Source organism: Thermobia domestica, chromosome 10 (genome assembly GCF_964235325.1).
Source record: "Thermobia domestica chromosome 10, izTheDome1.hap1.1, whole genome shotgun sequence".
Lineage (NCBI taxonomy): Eukaryota > Metazoa > Arthropoda > Insecta > Zygentoma > Lepismatidae > Thermobia > Thermobia domestica.
In genome coordinates, this window is record NC_137463.1 from 38,719,934 (window position 1) to 38,743,552 (window position 23,619).

Here is a 23,619-nt window from a genome sequence, read left to right on the forward strand (position 1 = left end):
TACACAAAAACAGGCTTCACTGAAGAGACTAAAGAAATGTTTGTGGTGAAATACTTTGGTATCAAGCCTCCCTCAACCAGCAGAATTCAAGATCTGTACAAGAAATGGAGAACTACAGGATCTGTTAGGAATGTGATGAAGAATAAGCGTCCGATATAAGCCGAATGCATTTGCTATAAACCAAAAGCTTTAATTAAGCAGTTTAAGTAAGATGTAACAATATAGCGACACATGCTTTTTTTAAGTCTGTAACTCTGCAATATTTATATATGAAGTAATTTAAAATGTCTTTTGCGTGGAAGGTAGGTAGACAATGAGTAGTACCGGTTTTATGTGGGACACCCTGCATATATTTTATTGTTTCATTAAATGCAACATCTTCATATTTCCAAAAGAAGTTCGAAGAAAATTAACATGAAGAATATATTACAGGTCATTTATTGCTAACCTTTAGATTTATAATTAAATTATCTTGTTATTGTAATAGCACTACTTCCAAATATCCTTTGTAGTCTTACTCCGATTCGTAATTGAAAGTGTCAAACAGTTTCACAAAACTTCAAAGTTTCTGTGAAGAGTGTGAAAATATTCGGGACAAACTTTGGTTTTCTTCTCTTTTAATAGATTATTTTTTGAAAAATTAAGTAGTAAACATACTGTAGTAAGAATAAATTATCAAAGCAAATTTATCAAAAAGGCACAGGCAGAATTCATAGTGTTATAATCCTAGAGAAACGTTCTATTCTTAACAATAGTAACATCTCCACTTTCTGTGCCAAATATTATTAAAATATTTAGTTGTTATTTAGTTATTTATTTATAATAGGTTTCAGATACAGCACTAGGCCATTTTACGCTGAAACATTTTAATAATTTGTAACATAATAATAGAATAACAATTTGAAATCAAGATGGTACAGTACAATGGCAACATTACACAAATAGTTTATTTATAGATGATCTGAAGGTATGCTCAATTGAAAAAGCGTCTCCAGTTTCTGGGAACTGATTATACGTGCTAACAATTCGGCTTAGAAGGGACCTTTGGACAATATTAACTCTCGCAGTTCGAATGTAAAAGAGATCACTAGACCGCGTTGTTCTAGCGGGTACACGAAAATTGATCTGACTTAACAACTGTTCACATGATATAAGGTCATTTACAATTTTATGCAAAAATATTAGGTCAGAAATTTTGTTTCTTACTAGGGGAGGTTTGATTTTGATAAATGTTAAAACTTCATTTTTGAAAGTGTTCGGAGGTGAGGTACTCGGTAGGATACAATGGCTAAAACGAAATTAAATACAGAATTTAATTTTTTCAGATGAGTAGGGCAGGCCATAGACCAGATAGGAGAACAGTACTCAATAGTGGGAGCAACATATGACTTATAGAACAAGCTTAAGGAATTAGGATTTTTTATGTCAGTGAAGCGATAAAGGAGTCCCAGTTTTCTCATAGCAGAACAAGATATTGTGCTTATATGATCCGCAAAAGGCAGCTTACTGTCAATGATAACACCAAGATCTATGAAAGAGGTGACAGGATTTATGTTCTGATGACCAATTTTGTAGATATGGTTTATAGCTTCCTTTTTAAGAGAAATCGTACGATAAGCACATTTTTCGATGTTTAAACTAAGTTTCCAAGAGTTACACCAGTTGAGAAGAATTGAAGCATCATGCTGAAGAGCAAGAGCATCGTACTCTGATTTAATTGTTTGTAGAGTTTGCAATCATCAGCAAATAGAAAAATGTTGGTAGAGCTGTATGTGAACAAAGAAGGCAGATCGTCCATGTATAATAAAAATAGAAGTGGACCCAGAACACTGCCTTAAGGAACTCCAGAAGTTACGGGAATAAAGTCAGAAAAGTAAACTGAAACTGAAACTCGTTGTGTCCTATTACTGAGATATGTTTCTAGAAGACTAAGTAATTTACCATGTATATTGAATCTACAACCGAGTTTGTATAGAAGAAGATGGTATGGAACAGAATCGAAAGCCTTAGGCAGCTCCAAATGCAAAATGTCGAGTTGGGAATTTTCTGAGATGCTGTCCACAGCACCGAACAGAAGAACTGATAAATTAGTAAGACAAGATTTTCCTGGCAAAAATCCGTGTTGTGAGGAGTTTATGAATGAAGCAACAAATTGAAAGAATCTGTTTTTAATTATCTTCTCACAAACAAGTGAGAGTGGAGATAATAAGGAAATAAGTCGATAGGAGGACACATAGGAGGAGGTCAGATTTTTATTTTTACCAGACTTATGAACAGGAGTGATATTAGCTCTCTTCCAACTTGTGGGAAAGACACCTTCTTCGAAAAAACGATTTAGTGAAACCGAAAGGAGTTGAGAAAGCGAACTCGCAACACTACGTAGGAAGCAAGTATAGATATTATCTGGCCCTAAGGCGCGCTGTTGGGGCAATGACAAGAGAAGAGAGACTACTTCAGTCGGTGTGGTACTGATAGAAGACAAAGACTCAGAACAAACAGGTTGAAGAGGGTAGGGGAAGGAAAGAAGCAAAGCTGCTAGCAAAATATTCATTAAAGACCTTTGCCCTGTCTTCTTCATTTATACAAGCATTTTTGTAGGTCGGTTCTGTCGGTATGCGAGAACTATTTCTCCGATTGTTTATTAGGGTCCAGAAACGCATAGAGTTTTACATGTATCAATTGTGATGTGTTCAATAAGGACCACCCTGTATCACGTGATCAGGTCAAAAGTCACGTTGCGTGCTAAATCGAGTCTGGAGATTCCAAATTCAGATGTGAGATATTTCAAGCAGGTAACATCCACTTGAGGCGACCTAGGTAATTCGCATATACTTTATCATTATTATTGATTTTAGTCAAACAACTTGACTTTTGAAAATGTTCTATCCATATTCACCTTGCGTGCTATACATCGTTGTTAAGCTGTTCATTATGTGTTTGCAACAAGCTTTCAATTAGCCATCTCCTTATTATAGGTTTTGAGATATGTGGACGATTTCATGTTTTTCATTCATTTTCCATTGACATTGATTTTCCATCTTTCGTACTTTTTGACTATGTTTCATCCATTTTAGGACAATTTACTTTTGGAATATAGAATCTACATAGTTTCTTCTACATTTAAGCTGAATTTCAACCATCTCCCCCAAAGTCTGTTCCCATCATTGCAACTGGATAAGTCCTTAACCACCTCTAATTTGTCACAGCTTGAGCTGTCATTCTTATGTCACTGTCATTACTAAGTTAAACCGCTTGAAGAGCTATTCTATAAATAAGCTCAAAAAATGGTTGGTTGGTTGCTTGAATTAAAATTTAGCATCCCTTTCAGCACCGAGCTAATGATACGTGGACTTACAGTTAACATGGAAACCGAACCATACAACGATATTGCATATCTATTTTGTAATTTCTTCTATTTTTATATCTTGATTTTGGGCAACGGTGCATAGAAGTATACAATCTGTCGTGTAGTAACAAAAAAAAGAAGAATATATATGTTGTTTATTCTAAAGAGAAAGAAATAAGATTTAATCTTAGCAGCTGAAAGTGTATGTTGGTTTTATAGGTGTAATCTGCATTTATAGTTATCATAACAGCAGATAGTTACTTGTTTAAAACGTTGCTATGACAACCGAAAAAGAAAAGTATAATTAATTAAGTTTCGGAGAATAAAGGTAATATTGATATAATTTGTCGTGCCTGATTTAATGTGATTTGATCGTTTTTATATATTTTAAGTATTATACGGACTGTGGGCTGGAATGTAACGTAAAATATAAATAAATATTTACATTTTAAATGGTGATTCATATATATATATATATATATATATATATATATATATATATACGTTACATTGTAGATGGTGGTTCCGCCCAGGACGTTACAACCAGATGAGCTCCCACGCTGAACACGAACACGCTAGCAATATAGCCATGAGAAAGCTGAAAAAGTGCTTGCATTGCACTTTCGTATCCTCGAATGGATTTGCTAAGTTTTTTTGAAAAAAAAAAAAAAAAAGTGTAAAAACTTCACTGACAATGCCAAGACGTAGGTAAGGGAAGGAAGAAAAATTTTTTTTAAAAAAAGAAGTGAGCGTAAACTAAACAGGGTAGATGGAAATCACTTGCGCAGATAACACAACTGCATACTAACACTTGTGAATACAAACATCTTAAGGCTTTCAGTGCGGGCTTTCACGGTAAAACTGTGCTTTTTCTTTCGTCATTCGTATAACAGTAAATATAACAATGACATTATTCCACTTTTGTCCAGAGTGCCTATGTCGAAAATGAACTTTGATTTCTTATTCGAATGAGAAAGATCTCTCTGTCTTTCTATGGACTACCAAGATTTCTTTTTAAACTTTGTTACTATTGTGTTTTATATCACTTAATGTTTTGGAACTTGTTGGAGTACTATTGTGTTTGACATCACGAATCTATTCTTTCAGTCCGACATATGCATTGCTCTTCTATGCATGAAACTTGACAGTCACCTGCGAAATCCAACGAATTAGTGAAGAAATACTTATATCCTGTTAAGTTTTTCTCTATATTCTTTGAGCTCCTTAATACTGTGTTAAAATTAAGCTTTCTCAAAACATTTTGTACTTTGTTTGAAGCCGAATGAAATAAAAACATACCTTATTTATTTGTTAGTATTATCTTTCCTTTCACTCTTGCCACTTTTGAGCTCTCTCCGAATTTGATGTAACTATTTTTTTTAAAATTATCACTATTGTAATTCTCTTTTGTTCCTAATGTTCAATAAAATGTAATTATCACTTATTCTGCTTTTGCTACTGGAACATAAAACATCTTGTTTCCATTGGTCAGTGAAGTACTCTCTACTTAAGCACTCTTCTACTCTGTGGGAGAATATCTCTGAAGTTCGTGAGCAATAGTATTATTAAATCATAAAAATGTCCGTAGTTTATTAGACTAAAAACTATAGTGTAATAGCATATAAGTTACTCTTCACAAGATGTGTGCTATATATTTTTATTTCAAAATTGGAATTATAAAAAACTTAGTTTCTAAATAAATATTAAATATGGTATGGAAGATTTGAATATATAAACTTGTACATTTACATTTCTTCTGACGCGTCCAATTTATACATTCATTCTATGAACAATGAACATGAAAAGGATGAAAATAAATGAAGCACTTCGTATTAAAAGCCGCCAAATCCATTCTTTAAATAGAAGTTTGGTTATATATCGTTTGTTATATGTTTGATCTAAAGGAATTCCATGGAAGCAGTATTTTGTTTGAAAGTTTGATATATCATACTAAAAAACTAGTTGAAATATAGGACTTTGTACGTGTATATATGAAGATTCACTACACGTTTTTGCAAATTACTCGAAACAAAACTAGATAGATATAGCAAATTTTGATACTAGGAGCCTCAAAAACAGTATATGTAATTGATGGGTTGCGAAACAAACACGTGTTTAAAAAGTGTTAAGTTTCCTTAACTTTGAATGTCCCGAATTTGTGTGTATGTATTTAGATGCTTATTGTTTCTTTGTGGTATACCTTGTGAAATTTGTGTAATTTCCTATACATGCATCAAGTCCAGGCACTTTATACTAATTTATACTCTTGTCATCTTCAGTTTTTTTAGTTGCACAAAGTTGCCCTCGATAAAATTATCAAGTTTCGCTGCCACTACCGAATGAAGCATTTAATTGCCATTATGTCTCGATATATTGATGGCTACCCTGGTGCCTGTACTTAATGGCGGTTTTAGTTTTGCACAATCCATGGGACAATGAAGGTGAAGTAGAAGACTTTCTGGGAGGCGTTCAGTTGTGGACTTTCCACCGCCACCTATAGCCCTTCAACAATAGTAAAAAGGTGCAAAGAAGAGGTTTTAATCGTTAGTAAAGCTGGTGCAAATTTCAACTTCCGACGATGTGCTCAACAGCCCTCTGCGACACGTGGTCGGTCGGAATTAAGGGCCGAAACATGACCTCGGCCCGCTAGAAACCCCGATACAATATATGTCAATAGAAGACCGGTGACACGGGATAATTCTCAATGTAAAGAAGTTTTTTTTTTTTGTTTTTTTTTTCTTAATACGAAAGTGATCTACCATCAATTTTTACTCCGCTTGTCACTCACTGCGAGCTGCGATCTTTAGTCTATCTGTGTGGACCTGCTCTGCTAGATTCATCCAGGCTGTTGTTCCTCTGTATGTGAACGAAATGTCCTTGTTTACTTTCAATATTTGCCCTCAATCTTGATTCCTATTAGTGATGTACCTGTATTCTCTAAGGTAGTGGGATACACCCACTACCACCCAGATCAAAGTCCTGAGTGCCTACTAGTTACCTACTGGTAGAGGTGGCCTTGTTTGCGAGTCAAAGCCTACCATACTCTGCAAGCGTGGTACCTGAGCGTTGAAAGGCAAGATTACCTCTTTCCTATGCTCGTCGTTGCCCAGATTCCTTGAATACGCTCATATAGACTACCGAATCCCTCGGTATGATCACAGTCTGGCAGAGTCTAACCCAAATTTGGAATCCCAGGCTTGCCCGAGGGAGCACGTTCTTCCCGGGCGGTAGACAGCCCTATTTATTTATTTATTTGATTATTTGATTTCAGTAATGAAAATCACGCTTTTGTTGTCGTTATTATTGTTGTTGCTGAATTAAAAATACAACTCGGGAACAGTTTATGGCCTAAGGTAAGGGAATCATGGTATACATTCTACTTCTAAAGACACTAACTTCTTGTAATCTATATTGGCCAAAAATGTAACCTCTACTTTTATTGAAGAAAGAATTGAATTTTTCCTGGCGACGTGACTTTAGCAAGTCTTCTCGGGATATGAGCCAGGTGAATGTATTGACATCCGACGTTTCGAATGCAGACATCGCAATCATCTTCAGGGAATGTGATGAAGAGACCAGAGACGTGAGCATGCTATAATGACTTTTTAGGGGCAGAGCTATGAATGGGGGCTTGTGATTGGCTGATGGATACTGGTTCCTGATTGGTTGTTGTTCTGGCTACGAGAAATGAAATGTTGAATATCTGCTTCTGTTCCTGAAAAGGGCCGACCATATAGAGTTGAGTTGAAACAAACATTCAACAAAGCCATTCTCGTAGCCAGAACAACAGCCAATCAGGAACCAGCATCCTTCATCCAATCAGAAGTCAGCATTTCCTTCAGCCAATTACAAGCTCCCATTCATAGTTCTGCCCCTAAATAGTCACTATAGTGTATATATATTAGGGTGGGCCGAATTTGAACCTCTTTGAAAAATCGGTTCGGCGAAGCGGTTAAAGGGTGTCTTTTAGTGGGCAAAGTGTGCCATTTTTTCTTTTTTTCAGAATTTTTATTCAACGCCTTTATGTACAGCATCGAGGCTTTACGGAAAATGTATGAAACATGCACTACACGGTACCGTATCTCACGTTTTTTGCAGTGTAAAATACATATATTCTCGTTTTTTTTAAAACATTCAGTATTAGGGGTAGCTTGAACTACACGTAATTTACCTTCCCAAAGCACACTTGTGTGCAGTTCTTCGCTTAAATAGGCCAAATTTCAACGCTTAAAGCAACAATGTTGCGTTTTTTATATGTATGTATAAAAATGGATTTATTTTTGTTTAACCTAAGAGTAGAGTTTACTTATTTATTTTTGTTATTATTTTTATTTTACTGTAATGCAATTCATTATCAACATTCTCGATCATTTATTGCTTGGACAAAATAACACAGAACTCACTAAGAGGAGGTGGCTGCACTTCGAGTTCCGTCCACTTTTAGTTCCGCCTTCCGGCTCTGTTTAATTTTCAGTTTTACTTGCTTGAGTCCTCACTTCTTGTTTTACTTTTCCTAGATGGAGTAGTCTTTTTTCGACACAAATATTGGCATTTCTTTGCTAGAAATCAAGGCACTGCCGGCCCAGACACGGATTTAGAAGTTTGCGTCACCAAAGGGACCATTCACTCTACTGCTTGGGTATGCCACGGAAACGCTGTTATTTCTTCTTTGGGTATTGCAGCTGACTTAATATTTTCTTCAATCCCGTCGTCGGAGAGCATCTTCATGAGTAGAGTTTCTGTTGGGGACAAGGTCATTCACTTCACCATGTCGTAGTAATCGTTTGCGTCAAAATTGTTTTAGGAACTGTGAATTCTCGGAAAATAAAGAGTATACTGTCTGCTTAGGTTCCGTGGGATGAAATTGGGCTAGTTGTCCCAAATTCCATAAATGCCGTGGTCTTTCACAGCACGATCGCTTTTCCTGGATGGCAAATCAGACCCGGGCGACAACCATGACGATGTATTGTACAAGACACACCAATGCCTCGCAAAGTCTCATTGTGCTAATGTAGAAACGAAGAGTGCGACATGCCGTGGTGAGCCGACGTGACTGGACCACTGGACCGGGTTTCTTGTTCGCCAAGTTTGAAGAACAGTATCCTAAATGAATTGCTCTTCACATTGCTAGTAAATATTGTTGGTCCGCACTGAGATCTTTCACCTTTGCGAATTTATCCAACCAGTCAAGATTTATTGGTTGGTATTTTACCAAGGGCACTTCCTCGCACTTGTCGAGTTTCCTTCCGAAGGGTCCCGAAAGTTTCTGAACCCCATGTTCCCCTGTCGAGATGTCTTCTTAAGTAACGAAGCGGTAGTTCATTTGCGTGAAGAGGGTAAACTATCCATTGAAGTTCTCGATTTAGTCATTTTTATCTCAAACAAAGTAGAGCCCCGTTAAATCTTCCCGTTTTGATTGGTGTACCGTCAAAACCAGCTGCTACCAACGTTTGCAGATAGTTCCGTTTTCATCCAAAAATTCGTACACGAATGAGGCGATGTCCTCTCCACTACCAGACTTCGACACGACGTTGCCCAAATATGCTGAAACTGGTTTTTCGACTATTGTTAAGTGTTCTTCTTCGATTTGCCTTTTTCCTTTTTTCGCTTGCGTTAGGGTCTGGTCTTTTCTTCCATCGAAGAAGATTCCTCTAACAAATTTTTCAGCTATGTCGTCATTTTCTTGAACAGCTACGCTGAATTTTCTTTTTTCCCTCTTGATCTTATTTTTTATCAATAACAAGGTGTTTGTGCACCTTTGAAAAGACTCCTGCATCTTAAAGTGTTGCACTAGCAATTAGTGCAACTGCCCGGAGAAGAAATAACTGCGTTTCCATGACATACCCAAGCAGTTGAGCGAATGGTGCCTTTGGTGACGCAAGCTTCTCAATCTGTGTCTAGGCCGGCAAGTCGCAACGGATTCAAACGCTGTGCCTTGATTTCTAGCAAGGAAATGCCAACATTTCGGTCGAAAATAGACTATTCCATTTAGCAAAGTAAAGCAAGTAAGTGAGGAACCAAGCAAGGCTGAAAATTAAACAAAGAAGTAGGGCGGAACTAAAAGTGTGTGGATCTGGAAGTGTAGTCACCTCCTCTTGGTGAGTTTTGTGTTATTTTGTCCAAAGAATAAATGATCGAATATTTTGATAATGAATTGCGTTACAGTAAATAATAATAATAATAATAATAATAATAATAATAATAATAATAATAATAATAATAATAATAATAATAATAATAAATAAGTAAAATACTCTTAGGCTAAGCAAAAATAAATCCATGTTTTATACATACATATAAAAAAAACGCAACATTCTTGCCTTAAGCGTTAAAATTTGGCCAATTTAAGCGAAAAACTGCACATAAGTGAGCTTTGGGAAGATGAATTACGTGTAGTTCAAGCTGGCCCCAAGACTGAATCTAAAAGAAACAAGAATATATGTATTTTACATGGCAAAAAAGTGAGATACGGTACCGTGTAGTGTGTGTTTCATACATTTTCCATAAAACCTCGATGCGGCACATGAAGGCGTTGAATAAAAATTTTGAAAAAAATAGCACACTTTGCCCATTAAAAGACATCTTTTAACCGCTTCGCCGAACCGATTTTCGAAAAAAGTTGAAATTCGGCCCCCCGTAATGTACATATAGTGGCTATTTAGGGGCAGAGCTATGAATGCGAGTTTGTAATTGGCTGAAGGAAATGCTGACTTCTGATTGGATGAAGGATGCTGGTTCCTGATTGGCTGTTGTTCTGGCTACGAGAATGGCTTTGTTGAATGTCTGTTTCAACTCAACCCTATCTGATCGGCCCTTTTCAGGATCAGAAGCAGATATTCAACATTCCATTTCTCGTAGCCAGAACAACAGTCAATCAGGAACCAGCATCCAGCAGCCCAGGTCCGGACTGGCCAAGCCGCCTACCTGGCAATCGCCAGGGGCACCCGAGCCCGGGGGTTCCCAGTACTGAAAAAAAAAAGTGAATAACGCCGAATGCTGAACATAGAAATAAAGTGGTATATTAAAAAAAAATCAATTATACTTGAAAGGATTTGAGAAGGTGACATTGACACCCTCATTAACGTAAATCAAATGACATAAAGGGAACATGAAGTAGAAACCCGTAGATTAGTTCTAAGAAGGTTGATAGATATTATTGTGTTTATTGGATAGGCACGAATTAATATACAGGATTGAAAAAATAAAGGAGCTTATTCTCTGGATTCTGACAACAACCATGGAAATTTCCTACAGTTGAGTCTTATTAGTGTCAGGATGTGATGCCATTTTAAAATCTCATGTTGACAAATGCACTGCGGAAAGTAAAAAAAAAAAATGTTGTCTTCTTTGAATAAACATGAAATGCGGGCAAATTAGGAAGGCGTCGGATAGGAATAGGATTTCTTCTAACTTTTTTGTCGAAAACATTTATTAATAAAATGGTGAAAATTGTAGTGTCACAAGGGGAAACCTTATTTTAAGAGATCTTAATGAGAGTGTTTGGTTTAGTTTTATGGTAGACAGTACTCAAGACATTTCAGTAATACAGCAGTCAGTTAGTTTTTTTGTGATAGATACGTTTTTGAAGGGAAAATCTATGAAAAACTTCTGGAATTGTGTCCCATACAGGATTCAAGTGGAGAAGACATTTACAATGAAGTCGTAAGTAAACTGGAAAAGCACGGAGTTTCCACATCAAATATTATTGATTGCTCTTTCGACGGTGCAGAAGATATGAAAGGACGTTACAAGGGACTTAAGGCCCATCTGAAAGCTAATAATCCTAATACAATTTACACTCATTGTATGGGTCATGTTTTAAATTTAGTAGTGGCTGACTGAACTAGCAATTGTCCTGAAGCAGAAAATTTGTTTGGCCTTGTAGAGGGATCTGCAACTTTCTTGAACCATTCACACAAAAAGATATTTGTATGAGAAAGAGAAACAAAGAAGCGTCAAGCACGGTCAGAAAAATTGTATAGATTACAGATGATAGGTGCTATATGATGGTGGAGCAAAAGTAAGGCCCTTCAAGCCATTGTTGATTTTGATTTACAACAAGACTAATTTCAGTCAAGAAAGCTTGCAAACTTCTTTTCAGTTTTATTGAAACTGATAAATGGAAATTTTATTGCAAAACTAAATTTTCAGACTGAAATTTGATTTGGAAATGGAGGAAATTTGAAATTTTTTTGTAGCATTGGTTTTGTTGGATCTTTTTTTTTTTTTTCTGACGTCACCTGTGTCAGTGTTTCTGCAAAACAAAACACTAGATTACTCAAAAGCATGGCATTTCGTAAATATTTTGTTGAGACATGTAAGCAAAAGAAAAATGAAGACAATATTGCAAACTTGCTACAGAAATTGGGAAAGTACATTACGTTAATTCAAAGTTATTTTTTAAACGAGGAGTCAAAATGGAAACAGAAACTTCTCTTCGAGAAAAAAGAATCCCACAAAAAAAAAAAAAAAAAACTGAGTTGTGAACTCCCTGAAGATGATAGTAGGCGCGGATTTCTCCGATTCTAAAATTGAAAACAATATATTTCAATATTTTAGATTCGGCTGTAAACAACATTTCTGACAGATTTGCTCCAAACAAGGATATTTTGATTCACTGCTCTTGGTTAGACCCTAAAAAATATGATGAGATTCTAACCAACGAAGAAATCCCTGAAAATGTATTTCAGAAAGTTTGCGCACTCACGCGAAACTTATAAGGAAGTGAAGCAGTTTCCCGTATGTTACTCCACATTCCTACGAACTGAAAACTTCTAAAAGGCAAAGAGAGATGACGAAAACAGTGAAGAAGATGATAACACTGAACAATGTGATGAACTTCTATATGAATACCACAGCTAAGAGAAGGGCTCAAAATGTCAATCGTGTGCATTAAAAATTGTGTATGAGCTTTCTTCGCAGTCAGGTCTCTTTTCAAATTTGTATTCAACATTAAAATATATAGACTTAGTCCAGTATGCAACTAACTTTCGAGAGGGTTTTTTTCCAAACTAAAAATTTAGAAGTATCGCTTAAAGTCTTCTATGAACAACGAGATGCTCTCTCCTCTAATGCTTATTGCAGTTGAAAGGGACTTGTTTTCAAATATTGGCAAAGATCTGGTAATTGATGAATTAGATAAATCAAGCGACGAACTGAAATTGAAGTTATTAAAATAAGTACTCTAACGTGAAAATTATTATTTTCTAATATTGTATTGACTCTTGATCAGTTTTGTGTTTCTAGAAAATGTGTATCTTACCTTGTAAAACTTGCAGTTATGGAAATATAGCTTGTGCTGTGTAACTATAATCAATTAATAGGCTGAATACAATATCACATTTATATTTTGCGTATGTATGATATCTTTGATGTGTAAGAAAACTTATTTTAAATATAACATTTTAAACTTTGGTTCTAAATCTGGTTTTAGTGGTAATACGGAAATGGATTACTACAGAAAGTTAATAGCTCATTTGCATTTTCCTAACAGTGATTTAAATTTAAATGTAAGATGAACTTACAAACAGTTTGGGGGAACAAGCACCTATCAGCGCCAGGGGCCCTCTACGTAGCCAGTCCGGGCCTGCATCAGCCAATCACAAGCTCCCATTCATAGCTCTGCCCCTACAAAATCATTACAACATGCTCACGTCTCCGGTCTCTCCATTACAATCCCTGAAGATAAATGCGATGTCTGCATTCAAAACTTTGGATAGCCCGAAAAGAGTTACTATACTTTTATTGTTTAATGTAGCCACTGCATTTGTGAATGGTTTAAACTAGCGATAATCAAATGGCAGACAGTGAAAAAAAATGTATATAATTTGTTCCTTTCCTTAAAAAAAAATCCATGCGAAACAGGAAGAGTGTAGCTGGCCATTATAATATACCTGAATTGTGACTTGATTTTTAACTATGAAAATATTTCCTTAAACCTGTTGGTTACTAGGTAAGGAAGTTCTACCATGTTGATTTTTAGAAAATGCAAATTTCATATACTTACTGTCAAATGTTCTAAACTCGTGTAACAAGAAGCAAAATATTTAGAATAGAACAAAGATTTATAAGAATGTATGTATGACTTACACAAATTCAGCAAACCATCGGCTCAAGAAGGAAAAGGATAATGAAAAGTGGCTCCTAAGTTTGGTGTTTACTTTGCCTTGGTCTGCAGTGCGTTATAAACTTCACAACTCCTTTTGCTTTAAAATACTGGCCTAAGTATTTTGAATGGAGAAAAAACTGTTATTCTTGTCCAATATGATTGGACTTAATACAGCTCACTCACTTTACTTAGCCCATATATTATTGGCAGTTAAGATGCATGCAATTTTCAATGTTTGTAAGTTCAATCATCCGGATTTTTCTATGATTGAATGAATTTATTTTATTGATTAATATGTTGCATTTCAAATCCCTGTAAACTTGTTATTTTTGAGTTGTATGCAGATTCTTTCTTAATTACTGTTTTGTTAGCTCTTGTTTGCTCTTATGCACCGTAAATTGTTGTCTTCTAAATTAAAGCTATATTGAATTTTAACTGAAAATAAAACAGAAGTACTAAAAGATCTAACCTACATAGTATAAAATTCCAAAAAGGAGCTTTGAGTTACGTGATAAAAATAGATATAACTATTGAATATCTACAAAATAAATTGTTGAAACATTGTAACTAAATACGAAAGTTAAGATTATTCAGTATACTATTTTAAGTCTTGGCTATATCATAATCACACTGTAGCAAAATCCCCGATGAGAATAATGATTTTGTTGGTTCTAAAAGAAAGCAAAATTGAAATTATTTATTTACCGAACATTTCTCTTACGAAAATTAATTTATAGATTACTTAACATTTATATATAATAATATTTTTAAAAATGTCTGAAGTAATTAAATAAGAACTGAACATAGATATGGTATATTTATTTGTTTATTTATTTATTGAAGCTGAACACAACAAGTATTATACTCAAGCTCAAACTTTATGATATTTTCACAATTTCACTTCTAAACCTTGTAAGGCAATCAGCATAAATATCTATATTACATATTAATTTTGTAAGTCTACTGTAGATTGTACTCATTCTCTATGTTGGTGACTTACTTAGCATATTTGTTCTTGCATTTGTACAATAAAAGAAATTGTAGTTTTCTATGTATGTTGCTCTATTTGTTCCGTTTATTTGGAAACTCGTAAGCATATCGTTGCAGCCTAGCTTATTACTAAGTATTTTCTACAAGAATACTATTCCATGTAATGTTCTTCTTTGCTGAAGAGTTATAGTTTTGAAAAAAAAATCCTATTTACTGAATAATAGTTTTCAGTTCTTGGAAAAATATTTGTTTGCTTGTAAATAAAATACCAAGCGAACAATATGTACGCCATTTCTACCAATATGTGTCAAAAGTATATTTCGTATTGTATATTACACCTAAATCATTTAGTATTTATATTGGATAGTTCAGTTTAATTTATTTATATTGAAATTGCACCAGTTTCTTACGTTTTGTAAAACGTATAATTTTACATTTATTAATATTTATATTTAGTAACTTACTTTGGCAACATTTGAATACTGCATTTATATCTTGTTGAAGTTTATTGCAGTCGCTTATTGATTTGATGTATCTAAAAAGTTTAAGATCATCGGCTTATAACAATTTTTTAGAATATGTTATGCAGTCAGCAAGATTGTTTATAAATATTACAAAAAGTGGAGGTTCCATATTTGACCCTTGTGTAGATAGTTGCAAGTATTGGGCGGATTTATATCCTTGTATAAGCTAGAACGAGCTGCCTTCGGTGCCTCAACTATAATGCAAAAAGATCAAGTAACTGTGCGGACAAATTAAATTGACGAAGTTTCTCCAATAATACTTTGTGATTCATTCTATCAACTGTTTTCGCGAAATCTGTATAAATAGCATTGATTTGACCATCTTGATCTAGTGTACTTGCTACGAAATTGTTAACAATACTGAGATTTGTCACTGTCGAAATACCCTAGACGAAACCGTGCTTCTATTCTGAAATTGAAATTTTTATATGATTTTCAATCCGTTTAAACAGAATTGGCTCAAACACTTCTACAAAAACACTCAATATTGATTTAGATCTATAATTTCGAATATCTTTATCATTACTAGGTATAGGAATGACACAAACTTTTTGTAATTTTCCATTTACTGAGGAAGTTACAAGTTCAAATAACACGGTTAAATATATGTAAAGTAGAATTTAAAAATATTCCTTATTTAAAGAATTTAAATAAAAATATCACAAACCTCACAGGTGATATATAGTTGACACCGCTTACATTTCTCCAATCAAACGACTTAGGAAGTTGAGCAGCTTTGATTCTTTGCTCAGGAGTTGGTTCCATTGGCTGTGGGTAGCTTGCCATCCAAGACCTTGGGAAAGATAAGATTATTGGTAATGACTGCACAAAGAAACCATTAGTAGATCTAAATAAAAGTGAACTTCTTAACCTGAAATGCTTCCAGTAATAAATGAATACTTAATATTTTGTATGATAACGGCAGTGATAGAACACAGGTAAAAGATCAGGTGAAAATAGATGTGATGCATAAGAAGGATAGTGCTTCAGTCTACATAGTGACACAATTAAAATTGGCGTTACTACCCTAAATATAATTTCCTTAATAGTAATAATTCTAATATTGTGAGTACAATATTCACTCCTGTTGTGGAAGAAAACAATCTTCTTTAAGATGACATATACAGAATATTTTATGAATCCAATAATTAGGGAAATTTATAGAATATGTTCAAAATAACTTTCCCTTGTTTAAAATATACAGATCAAATATATGACTTCTCTCTAATTACACATGTTTGATAATAGTAAAGACAGTCTAATGACAAATGTTAAAAAGAAAAGAAAAAAAAGTTGCTACTACTATGTGCAGTCAAAAAGTAATTTACCATACAGATTGGGTGAAATATAACCACATGCGTTCATGATCCATAATTGATATTTGGCAGTCAACAATAGGTTTTAAAATATTACATGGAGAAAAACAAAACCAATCAATTATTTACGAAGGAAAAATGTACGGAATCCATGTTTGAATCATATATTATCAAGTATTGGGTTGATTCATTGATTCCTTTCATTTTTAAGATTGTTTTTTCCCCAGGCATGAATGATAATGGCAGTGCTGTGGAATATACTAGAGTAGCTATGTTATCAGTAATTTGTAGCACTATCTGTAGGTTTTCTTGGACCTAATCAATTTTTCTTTTTACTTTTTATTTATTTATTTATTTATTTATTCAGGGTTTGAAGCATGGAGTATCAAGTTGAAAGCAAGGGTCATCTCCGACATATTCTCCTGCATAAGTTCAACAAAGGTTCTAGTACCACAGAGGAATCCAGACAAACCTGTGCAGTGTATGGAGATAACGCTATTGCTAAAAGGATCACCCGGAAGTGGTTTGACAAATTCCGAAGTTGAAATTTTCACCTTAGCAATCCCCCACGTTTTGACTGCCGATTATACATTGCTGAAGCTCATTTGAATGAGTTGATCCATTGTGACTCACGTCAAAAGACCCGGGAATTAACTACGAACATTGGCAGAGGATAGGCAACTATTGTGCGTCACTTCAATGTATGAAAAAGGTTCAAAAACTGATTTCGTGGTTGCCTCGTTTACACAGTGTAAACAACGAGACCCAGCGTGTTGCCATATGTGGTTCTTTGCTTATCTGTTATCGTAAATCCTGTCGCTAACATCAGCCCTTTCTCTCACGTATTGTTACCAGATATGAAGAATCGTACCTTTACGTGAACTTTAAGCAGAAGAAGGAATGGGTCAGCACAAACAGAAATATAACATCACATGCCGAGCAGGATTTGCATCCCAAGAAGACAATAGTGTTTGTCTGGTGGGACATGGAAGAGATTATCCACAGTGAACTTCTACCCAGTAATGAATGCTGTTGTATACTGTGATCAACTCCAAGGTGTACATGAAGCACTACAAGAAACAAGCCAAATAAACGGCATTGTATTATTATCCACAGGGACAACAGTAGAGTATATGTATCATACATGACAACCGCTGACATTTAGCAGTTTCGGTAGGATATATGGATTCATCAGATATCGTACAGATTACCATCTTTTCCGTTCCCTGTCGAATGCACTCTGTGGCACATTCTTTGAAAACGATGTACACATGTAAAGTTTTATTGATAACTTCTATGCATTCAAATTATCAGGAAGCTCTTTTGTGGCTAAGTGCTTAGCGTACGCGAAGTTCGGATTTCATGTTAATCACTAGGTCCACGTCTCATATGGCCTCGCTGCTGAAAGGGACATTAAACTCACATCAACTCAAATTACCAAGTTCTTTTTATTTCTTTTTTGTAAAGGCATTCAATAACTGCCTAAACATTGGGAACAGATTGTGAACAATGCGGAGGAGTGCATCTGTAATCCTATGTCTGATTTGTTTGATTTCAAATAAAAATGTATCCTCCATTGGTTCCGTAAGGTACCAACAAATAAATCAACCCAATAAATACTGTAGTTACATAATCTGGCTCGTAATTTACAGAATATTTTCTTAAATATTTTTCTTTGCTATAATATTTTCTATAATATTTCACTCAAAAATATTTTATGATATATTTAAGAAAGAAACAAATTTACTCTTTTGTTTATTTTATTATATATAATTAAAAACATAAGGTTTGTATTAGTGGAATCCCCTTGCCTAGCTGTTTCACTATATATACACGACACAGATTGTTTCTCTAAAATTTGATGCTTGTATTGTAATGGTATACTGTTGAGCGTCTGCTGCCACATATTCTGCACTATTCCTGAGAGTATTACACATCTATCGACATTCTATTCACGAATTTTATCAACCATTTAACATCTTTAGTTCATAACAGTGAATAGTATATATGGTGTTATAAGTTTCTATTTAATATGTAGATTTGAAATATTTAATAATCTGACAGTACTATTTGAAAAATACAACTTCATATTGGGTTGGTAACAGTTAATCTGATGCTATTGTAAAGTACGTCAAACTATTTTCTCCTGTCGATGTTTGTATATTACAAAATTACACTGTTTATTGTCTATTAACTTAAAAGTTTCAAGAGCGTTTCAAAATAAGTAGTAAAATATATAAATATTTTAATTAACATAAAATTTTCATTTACTCTTGTTCCCTATTATTTATGGAGTCTGAATGCACTGTTGTCAGGTCTTGGTAATTTCTAACTTTAAAAGCATTGTATAATCTGTTATAATTAGAACTAAGAATTTTAGGTGTTGCACGTTAATTTTCATTCTTTCTTTTTGCTATTAAAATGACCAAATTAGCTTGTCTTGTAAAGAAAACAAATAAACACTCCTATATCTGTTTTGTTTACTTTTTCAACTTCTTTTCCAATACCTTTTCTCACTATCATCGCTATTTGCACTTTTTAAAACTACTACTTCTTCCTTTTCCTCAGTTTATACCTATAATAATTAAACAAGGAACACTGGTCATGTGCAGCATCAAATTATTTCCGCTTCAGCACAGTCTCGTTAGGCGAAAGCTATTGAATATAACGTAAAAGGAGTAGACGTAAACTGACCAATCGTGGTTATTGCCAATCACTATTGTTGAGTGTTTTGTACATACAAATTATCTAGTCACCGGATGAGTTGATTAATTGGCTTATTAGCGTTCTGTTCAGCACCGAGGCTGTATGTAATTTGGGCTTACAGTTTATGTAGGATTGAAACCACATGAGTTCCCACCGGGAATCAGACCCGGGTCTCCCACATCGAAGACGTGTGTGATAACCAGATAGTCACGAACCTTACTAAGTAACCGGAGATGCAACCGCAGTGAAAAAAAAGTGAATTGTTAAATGTTATCTGTATTACTTTTCTGGACTTTGAATTTCATTCACATGTTAAATATTACCTGTTTTAACAGGTTTTTTTTTTTGTAGCCTGTGACAGGTGGTGTCCCTCGATCGATCTCAGCTTCCGCCAAGTGGTAAGCTTTGTGGTAGATAAATACAGTGTAAATGAATTGTATTGGGATTCTCCTGTTTCCTCCCACTTTTGTCATTCTTTTAATATCATTTATTTTTACCATTGTTTTCCTTAACCTCGGAGCCTAATCGTGAGACGTTAAACTCAGGAAAAGGTTTTCTGCACTTGTGATCTTAATAACATTGCATTGTGGGACTTGTTTTAGGCAGACCTTCTAATACAGTAGCGAATTTTGAGTCCTTATTTATGGTGTAATTAGTTTTGGTACTGTTTGTACCAACACTTACATTTGAAATGTTCACCTTTTTAAACCAAAATTTTGCATCTGAAATTCCGAGATCTAGTTATAATAAATTGTTTATACTAATGTATTAGTGTTTTATTGTAGCACGAAATTTCATCTGTATGTAATATCATCCCATGCTCTGTTAAAGGTTCCAATATCAGAGGTCCTAAAGAATCACTGTACACACATGTGGAAAGTTCGACTCTTGTATAAAATTTCCACGTCCAAGAATTGTTCAGATTTTTCCTTGAATTTTTGGAATGATGAGACAATGTAATTTGAAGTATTCGAAGTATGCTTTTCCAGTCTTGGTTTCGATGCTCCATTTTAGCATTCTTTTATATATATCTTTCTACTAGTGATCTGATAACCCCAGATGACTTTTTTTTTTTTTTTTTTTTTTTTTTTGCCAGTATAATATTTTTTCGTACTTATTAGACTGTTTCCAACGTTATGTGAAAAGTTTTAAAGTAAGCCTTGAACTTTCCTTTTGAAAAATATATTTCAAGGTGTTTTGGAAATTGCACAAAACCCATTCTTGTTCCTTCCTCAAGATTAAAGAGTCTTTTTGTTCTGTTGTTCCTGTTTTGTTTTACCCCGTTATTACGAAGTATTTATGTCGTAACAATTAGCTTTATGTATAAGTATTTGGGGAGTTCAGAGCACAAGGGTATCAAGTCACATCTCCAAAGTTGTGAGAAAAGAAGACATAAAGAGAAAATAAGCAACTAACGCAAAATACGTCGAAAAGTTTACACAGTTTTTTTAACGCATTCTAAGAGAGGGTTTTATTATTATTATTATTATTATTATTATTATTATTATTATTATTATTATTATTATTATTATTATTATTATATAATTTTCATATTAGCTTTTGAATGTTACATAACAATTAAATATTTTTTGAATCATTTACACTTTATTTACATAGTACAAGTATTAAATTACACCAAAATATGTTCTTGTCGCAGAGAACAATGAGATTTAGTCTCCAATACAGATTGTTCTCCTTATTTCATGGTATATGCACAATATAAACTAACTTATTCTCCTCCTTTCCATTATGTTAGCGATGTATCCGCTGTAGTTGGGGTTGTAGAAGGGAACACATGTACCTGTTGCGCTTTGCTGCAATTATGTACTTGTCCAGGACTGAATGGCTCTAGTCGTGGCGTGCTACTCGCAGTACCTAATTCTGGCTTACGGCTTGAATCTTTTCCTGGAGTTTTCTGATCAGCAGGAAATATATTTCGACAGTCGAACCAAAGGAAGGGGTAGAAAACCATCTATCAACGGTATCATATCTAGTGTTACTGTCTGCTTTTCTACGCCATCCAATAATATTACACCTTATTTGTATAGTATGTCGTCAGTTGTATAAATGTTCAGTGTTGTCCTTTGTGGTACCAAGAACCGACGACACGTTGCCACGTTGGATAGCAATAGATATGCGTTGAATTAGGAAAGATGTTGAACGAATATCTCCCGTAACGATAGAAATGAGTCTGCCTACTTCTCTAATAAAATCAAGGCTTGCAGATTCTTAAGCACCACTAGTCTCGATGGCAATTGGAGCAAAAATAAATTTATCAAGGAGGTTGTTATATTTCCTTGCTTTTCTACTTCTCTACGACTAGCAGCAGCTCCAGCATTCATAACAGTTAAAGGGAGACTTGAATCGGCAAATGTATTTGAACACGTAAAGTTCCATACTAGTGATTTGCCTCTCAACCAAGGAACTAATATCATGCCATCAGGTCGTTTACATCTGAACGACAACATCCTGAAGATTCCCATATGGAAGGAATTCCAGCTGTGGTAAGGGCTCGTAAAATGATATCATTCACAGAGGAGTATCTAACGTGTCTACCCATGCTCTTCATGCATGAAAGGCCATGTAGGCCACGTTGGTTAACTTGATCCACGCAAGCTGGACAGCGATGTGGCTCACAAATATCTGAACCTAATCTTAAGGCGACAGAGATTCGAAATGCTTCATTAGTCATATGAAGACCTAATGGTGGGGAGGGTATTGCATTCAACCATGCCCCAGCATGTAGGGATGAGGCAGCACGAATCCTGGCTTTATCCTCTGGAGCAATAACTGACTGTAAGATAAGTTCATGAAAATGCGCTGCAATTGGTGTGTACCAAGACGCCTGAGAACCTCTTTTGTTAATATCTGGAAGATCTGTATTTGTTAAATTTTTCCATTTGGTAGAGCCATCTTGAACTGTGCCATCTGGATCTAGGTGGTAACCTTGCGGAAGAAGAGCCTCGACTAAACGAAGAGATCCGTGGTAGGACGCTAAAAAGGAAGGAATCGCCATATCCACGGATCGCCGAATACCAAGATCCCTAATCTCACAGGTAAGGATGCTTGAATCCAAGATTCCTCGCTTAAGGAGCAGTTTAAAATTGACTCCAGACCCATTTTAAGCATATGATCATACTTCTTCTTCTTCTTCTTCTTCTTCTTCTTCTTCTTCTTATTATTATTATTATTATTATTATTATTATTATTATTATTATTATTATTATTATTATTATTATTATTATTATTACATTATCTGGACATGAATCTTTTAAGATCTGAAATCAGTTTCAGGATAGAGATCTCAAATGTGAAATATATATGTATAGAAAATAACCAAAAAAAATAAACCTGATACCCTTGTTCAATATTCTATTTCTTTCCAGGCCCGCAACCAGCCTCAGAGGTTTGTGGGGGGGGGAGGCAAGTCATTAAAAATTCTTTTACAAATTGTTTTTGTATTAATAATAGTATTTTATATTGAAGTCTGGAGGGGCCACGAAAAATTTAGAGGAGCAGGCCCCCTTAGCCCCCTCTGGTTGCGGGCCTGTTTCTTTCTTGAGTCTCTCATTTAATGTTGTTCCTATAAGCCATGGTGAAAAAGTTATCTAAATTAGGCGAAAGTGTATTTTGCATGAGTTTCAAATGCTATTAGGCTAGTTCCGAGAAAAGTGTGTGTTGATTTCTTAGTTCGGACAAGGAATAGTCCAATTTCTTGTATATGTTCAGGGTTTGAATTTTTAAAAATAAATAAAATAAGTAAAATAAAGATGAATAAGGATCCGAATAATTTAATACACGCCTTAGCCTTTACCAAATCGGCAGTTCATAGTTTTATTTCATGTTGAATAACGTCCTGAGCACAGACAAACATAATGGAGAATTATTTATATACAGGGATATGAATATTGCCTTTATACGATAATAATGAGTGGAATTTTGGTAAGTAACTCCTTAAAAAGGATCAATCTACCGCAATTTTCAGAAGTTAAAATACATTTTTTAAAAGTTCAATTCAAAATTTTCATTTAACATTGAAAATACATTAACAAGATATAAAAACAATTTTATAAAAATTAAATTAAAATTAATAATAAATATATATTTTTAAATATAAAGGATGTGGAAGTCTGGACCGGGATAAATATTTGGGAAACTGTAAATGCAGTAAATCCGAAGTGAATTTGAGATCAATATTGCTGGGAGGGGAAACATTATATGTGGTTGAGGTTGTCGTCCGCCATTTTGGTAGCCGTCATACTGAAATCAACTTGTTTATTTTAAATGGCAACATGGCCGTGTGACATATTAAACAACATCCTTGTTCGAAGAGAAATCCAATGGTAAAATTATTGTTTCAAAAATCTGCAACGGTTCTCAAATATTTAACCCGAACTCACACTTTTGGCTGCAACCTGTATATTAAAAAACATACAACGTTGTATAATTAAAAATATACACCTAAATGTGTTAGATAATATGTGATGTAACATTTACATAAAGATCTGGACACAATTACTTTTATAAAATTTACACAAGGCTAACTAACAAATAGAAGGAAATATTACTAATCTTACTATATAGTATGAAGCGCCCTCTTCCTAAATGCACGTAAACAGAACTTTACTG

General features: G+C 34.5%; 1 protein-coding gene across 4 annotated transcripts in view; it reads right to left on the reverse strand.

Annotated features, from left to right (window-relative positions):
• Positions 1-23,619, reverse strand: part of LOC145662452 (dipeptidyl peptidase 1-like) — a 92,769-nt gene that overhangs the window by 29,001 nt on the left and 40,149 nt on the right. For all 4 annotated transcript variants that reach the window (XM_081728041.1, XM_081728043.1, XM_081728042.1 and 1 more), the window contains one exon: positions 15,636-15,761. In XM_081728041.1, coding sequence (XP_081584167.1) covers positions 15,636-15,761 — 126 coding nt within the window. The remainder of the gene's footprint in view (positions 1-15,635; positions 15,762-23,619) is intronic.